Raw genomic sequence first — 6159 nt, 5'->3', positions numbered from 1 at the left:
TCCGATGAAACAGTGTCCGCATGTCTCCGATGAAACAGTGTCCGCATGTCTCCGATGAAACAGTGTCCGCATGTCTCCGATGAAACAGTGTCCGCATGTCCCCGATGAAACAGTGTCCGCATGTCCCCGATGAAACAGTGTCCGCATGTCCCCGATGAAACAGTGTCCGCATGTCTCCGATAAAACAGTGTCCGCATGTCAACGACATAACAGTGTCCGCATGTCCCCGATGAAACAGTGTCCGCATGTCACCATCAAAACAGTGTCCGCATGTCACCATCAAAACAGTGTCCGCATGTCACCATCAAAACAGTGTCCGCATGTCCCCCGATGAAACAGTGTCCGCATGTCCCCGATGAAACAGTGTCCGCATGTCCCCGATAAAACAGTGTCCGCATGTCAACGACATAACAGTGTCCGCATGTCAACGACATAACAGTGTCCGCATGTCCCCGATGAAACAGTGTCCGCATGTCCCCGATGAAACAGTGTCCGCATGTCAACGACATAACAGTGTCCGCATGTCTTAAAAACGAGTAGAATGCCTCGGCAACTATATATGTTGTTTTGCCCTTTGTATCAGCAAGCAAGGCTACTCTCTTAGATGGAGAGGTTGGGTGTCTTGTCCTATTGCCATAATAAAACCCATTTATAAAGCGTGTGTCGATTGAAGCAAATCGGAATAAAGGGTCTTGCACAAGGGCACATCAGCGGTGACCACGGCAGGACTCCAACCCCAGATTCGAACCCTAGACTCTTCAACTAGTATAAACGTATAAAGCGTTTCAAAATCGCTGTTCTGGGAACGGCGTGTACGTTGCATCGAACCACACAGATCTCTTCAGCACGTGACAATCCCGTGCTGACGTGAACGGTTACTTAACTGAACGTTTGCTTTACTGAAACGTGAACAGAATATGACACTTATTTTATTATCGCACTCCCCGACGAATTAAAAAAATTATCTTGCTATATTTACCTTGGCCTAACACCAGCGCAAAAATTAACAATACTTATATATATAGCCACTTAATTTAAACCGCAAGTGTCTTAATAACTCTGAGTAAGATTTTTTTGATAATTAGTTGAATACGGCGGCATGCCGTGTGGTTATTACAGACCAAACGAATTTATTATAATTTTAGGAAGACGTCTGTGTAGATATTTTACGAAAACAGAATCTGTGCATGTGAAATAATTAACATCAGGGGTGAATGGCCGCACAACGTACACTATTACACATAAAATTACAGTACAGATAACGAAGCACAACTGCAATTTAGACAATTAATAATAAAAATAATTAAAGATAATTAAAGATAATAAATATATATAATTTAGCGCGGTTATTATGCATATTATATTGAGTAATACTTGAGAGACTCTCCCGCGCCTTCTGCTACGCAGTTAAGCATCTCCAGTGAAGGAGCGTCTGTCATCGAGTGCCGATGCCTCATAATGTATGGCCTGCAAGGAAAAACACGAACAAGCTCGTCTAACCTTGATAGTGACCTCTAAACCAGCAGCAATCGCCAGATGATTAATGTGATGGGACTGCAGGGCCGTAGGCTGAGCAAATTCCTAAGGGGGGGGGGCAGTGGCGGATCCAGGATTTCGAGGAGGGGGTGAGAAACAGGTAGGGGTCTGGGGGTCCTCCCACAGAAAAATTTGAAAATGTAGATCGCAGGAGATATATATTAATAGTATTTGAGGCACGTTTGAGTACATGTACAGCCTTCATTCTGACTACGACAAATCTCTTTTAGTAGAACAATTTATTTTTTAAATTTTGCTCCAAAATCTAAGGGGGGCAGCTGCCCCTTTCCCCCCGCAGGTTACGGCCCTGCAGTGTGTCTTCTGCCTTAATGTCCGCTGTGCTCAGAAAATGCGCAGATGAATATATTTCAATCAGCGAATAATAGAAAAGACTCGCATAAAACAGATCTTGATAGTAAGATATAGTCAGGAGTGAATATTAATAATAGATTATTATTATTATTATTATAAATTATATATTATAATTATTCACTCCTGGATATATTTATAATTATTATTATTATTATAATCTATTATTATTCACTCCTGATATAGTGCATGCAGCAACTTCCCATTGAATAACATTGACAATAAATGTAATGACAGATTGTCATGCCCGCTCACTCAAGCGGATATGTGGGAATGAAAATCCGTTCGTTCAATATTGAACGTGTCTCCCATTGTTACTGGCACGCTTCAGTTCACGTAACAGACAGTGTGACACATTTTATTTCGCACATCCACTTTACACAGTTCAGGGAAAGTTTCATTTTAAATTCTCCTTGTTGCATTCAGTATACTATTAGTATTGTGAAGTCGCAGCGGTCTGTTTTCCCATGCTAGCTTGAATCAGCCGCCTAGCTCTCCGTATAAAAATGCCGAATCTAATGCGTCGACAACATCAGCATTGAGCGTAAAATGCTACTTCACCAGCAGCCCGTTTTCCCAGTGAGTGATGGCTGCCTTCTCAATATTGAAGGCGCGTTATCGCGCTATGGTCAATCGATGCACCTAAGCATTGTAGTCACGAACCGTGTTCGGGTCGAGCCCCCTAATCGTAAAACAAAGCACAAAAGTAAATCTTTCGTTCATTTAAATGCATCCTGCGCTCGCCAGCGTACGACGTAGGATAACGTCTTTATCTGTCGGCTGATCATTTGTAAGTCGCTGTGAGTGACGATGCGACAGGTTTATACCACGTGGCGTTTGAAACGTGTGATTAAACAGTTCGTAGAACGACGATGAAACCATGCAGGAGAAATGCGATTTAACTCTCATTTAAAATTTGGGAGTTTAAAGCGAATGACATTCATGAATACAATGCGTTAGCATACTATTCTATGTCGTTATGAAACAACTTAAATATTTAAATTGACAGCATAAGTAGTTAAATTGGCAGCATAAGTAGTTAAATTGGCAGCATAAGTAGTTAAATTGGCAGCATAAGTAGTTAAATTGACAGCATAAGTAGTTTAATGATCGAGATCGGAATGTAAACCGTTCGGAATTGCGATGCGTCATCAATTTACTTGCGGCCTACGCGAACAAATTTTGTGTCGTACGCGGCAGAGCCGCTTACAAAGCAAGTTGAAAAATGATCGGCCACGTGTGTCTGATTGATCGCTAGGCTGTTGAAGCCGACATGGCATCGTCGTCTGTGATCACCTCTGGGGTTACCATAATAGCCACAGAAACATTTATAGATTGACACACGGAGGAATTTCCGCCAGCATTTCATACTACTTCCGGTTTTTTCGTTTGCGCGAAATTTCAACAGCAGATTGCTTTTTTGTAGATCTTGCTTTGAACATTCGCTGCGCGCCAGCTGTTTGCAAGGATGAGAGAAATATTAGCGACGTGACGTCGCGTTCAGTGGCATGCCAAACATGTTCTTGTTGCCTTGTGCGTGGTCGGTCAGTCTTCGTAGTAGTACAGTAACCATTTACGCAATAAGAGTGAAAAAGACACGCAATTTCGGCGATAGTCACTATACGTGTCATACGTCACTCATACGTGTCATACGTCACTCATACGTGTCATACGTCACTCATACGTGTCATACGTCACTCATACGTATCACGAGTCATCTCGCTTCAATTCACGTACAGTTCCCCACGCAGCGAATAAATGTCACGCTCCCGTTACGCTCACAGACACACGGGAGCGCTATTCTGAAGTATTTTGGGAATAAAATGAACGTGCAAAAAAACGCCATTATCCTACTCGAGTGCTGAGAGAATAGCGTCATTGTGGATGAAACTCAAGGGTCTTTGGAACTCCTGCAATTGTTCTAATGCGTTTAGCAGCGAATCTGTAGACGTTTTCTCTAAGTATCGCGAAGAGGTCAGCATCCATTTAGCTCTCGTAGATGGACTCTCGATCGCGTATAGGATGTCACAAGAGCACCGAGAGAGAGCAAACATTGAACACACACGGATAGGGTCACGTTACGCACATATAATGTACACACGCACACGCACACACACACACACACACACACACACACACACACACACACCACGCACACACACGCTTACGGCACAATAGTATATACTATTTTATATAATATTATATTGATTTAGATTTGAAGTATATATGTATTTGCACGCACGCTCACACGCAGTACATACATACATGTATTAATATTAGTATCTTAGTATTGTCACTCATCATTTATCAAGCAACTAATAATTATTATATTATATTATTATTATTATAGGTATTATTAGCTCTTGATATTATATATATATATATATATATATATATATACGGCTAATTATAGTTATTGATATAATTATAGTTGTAGAATATGGACTTACTTATCAGAGCCAGGAACAGGCAGGCTCTCAATGCTAAGCTTATTCTTCTGATTCCTGTCGATTATATCTAGCATATCCTTGAGCACCTCTATCAATGCGCTAAACTGCAAAGCAACAGCAATTACATACCTATATACATTACGATTCTATATTATCAATAACCACACCGAGTGATCTGGGTGCAGTGGGTACAACACATAATGTATGGGTTATGACTGCACCGGACTAATGTACTGGGAACAGAATTTACTCGCGAATCAATACGTTAAAGACATCTTATGCTCTTAAATAGTGCTTTTATGATCTGTAAAACAGTCTCTACCAATCATGCACACAACAAATTATATGGGAAGGATATAATATAATCAGGAGTGTCATAATATAGATCGCATATCATCATCATCATCATCATCATCATCACCATCATCATCATCATCATCATCATCGTCATCATCATCATCATCATCATCATCATCATCATCATCATCATTATCATCTATATTATGACACTACTGATAATATGACATAATAGTAAAAAATAATAAATAATAATAATAGCATATAAAATTGTAATATCACGTAAAATAAACGTCCTATGTGCATCAGGAGACTATTATCTTCTCTTGATTCTATAAATATTCACGTAATCGAAGTATTTTATTGATTACCAATAGATAGCTAATACTCACCTCCTCCACACGGAGGGAAGGGTTGATAGTATAAGGCAGTAGTGTTGGCATGACCTTTGAAGCAAGAAGACTGTGGGTCATGCCAAACCTCTTGTCGCACATCATATGCCTGTAGATATCTGAAGAGTGAACAGAGACTTTATGCGCAGCAAAAGATATACGGGTTTTTTATTTGTTGAGCCGCCAATGTGATGAAGCTTGAGAAGTCAATATTGACTATATGCAAATGATGATATTCACGCGACCTTACCGTTTTTGAGATTATCTATAAGACGTTATTGTGGCGTTAGTCATTGCCGATGACAACGTGTTAGAATGTGAAAGTTCGTAGCCTATGAATGAGAGAGCAAGGAGGCACCTGCCTCGTAAATTTGAGAGAAAAATCTAATCAAATCCAATACATGTAACAAACCTAAAACAAGTGAGCATCATCATGTAATCATCGGTAAAACCATCAGAGTATTTACCCACGAATATTTTTACTGGCGTCTTACTATTTTACTCCTGCGAGACATGCTCACCGACTATTGGCATGATGACCTCGGGTGGGTTTCCTCGATGTGACTGGATGTCCAACAGGAACGGGAGTACCTCATCCAGTATGGTCATCTTGTCCAGATTGTCGAGCAACCGGTCTATGCACTCGAGACAGTTCATTTGAATCTGGTACATTGTAAACATGCTACTGTTATTATAAGTCGTAGCAGTCACTTCGTGTAATATTATCAGGAGTCTATCAATAGATATACAATATACGATAGACTCCTGATATTATGATTAGGAATGAGGTAATGTCATGCTTTTCCTTTCCTTTCCCCACTTCCCGTGACACGCAGAGGGTGACGGATGGTGAAGAGCGGGAGAGGAAGAGCGAAATAGGGGATATGGAGATAGAGAGAGGTGAGGGAAAGAGAGATAGAGAGAGAGAGAGAGAGAGCGAGCGAGAGAGAAAGAGAGGAAGGGAGAGAGAAAGAGAGGAAGGGAGAGAGAAAGAATGTACTGTGCGCAATCGTCCATGCACTACATACATCACATGTATACAGACGATTACTGTGTAAATCGCTTAAAACCTGAAGTTTCTCGTAAATCACTAGCACGCCGAAACGAATTGTAAT

The 6159-nt window shown here is 40.8% G+C and overlaps 1 protein-coding gene across 1 annotated transcript in view; it reads right to left on the bottom strand.

Annotated features, from left to right (window-relative positions):
• Positions 1-1358: 1358 nt before the first annotated feature.
• The window catches only part of LOC106805050 (SCY1-like protein 2), a 72309-nt gene continuing 67508 nt past the window's right edge, over positions 1359-6159 (bottom strand). The window contains exons 14-17 of the mRNA XM_014806523.1: positions 5566-5707; positions 5045-5163; positions 4356-4459; positions 1359-1467 (exon numbers count right to left, since the gene is read on the bottom strand). Coding sequence (XP_014662009.1) covers positions 1359-1467; positions 4356-4459; positions 5045-5163; positions 5566-5707 — 474 coding nt within the window. The remainder of the gene's footprint in view (positions 1468-4355; positions 4460-5044; positions 5164-5565; positions 5708-6159) is intronic.

This window comes from Priapulus caudatus, unplaced genomic scaffold (assembly GCF_000485595.1).
Source record: "Priapulus caudatus unplaced genomic scaffold, Priapulus_caudatus-5.0.1 Scaffold98, whole genome shotgun sequence".
In the NCBI taxonomy this organism is placed as follows: domain Eukaryota; kingdom Metazoa; phylum Priapulida; class Priapulimorpha; order Priapulimorphida; family Priapulidae; genus Priapulus; species Priapulus caudatus.
Note: the sequence above shows the minus strand (reverse complement) of the source record. Positions and strands in the feature narration are given on the sequence as shown.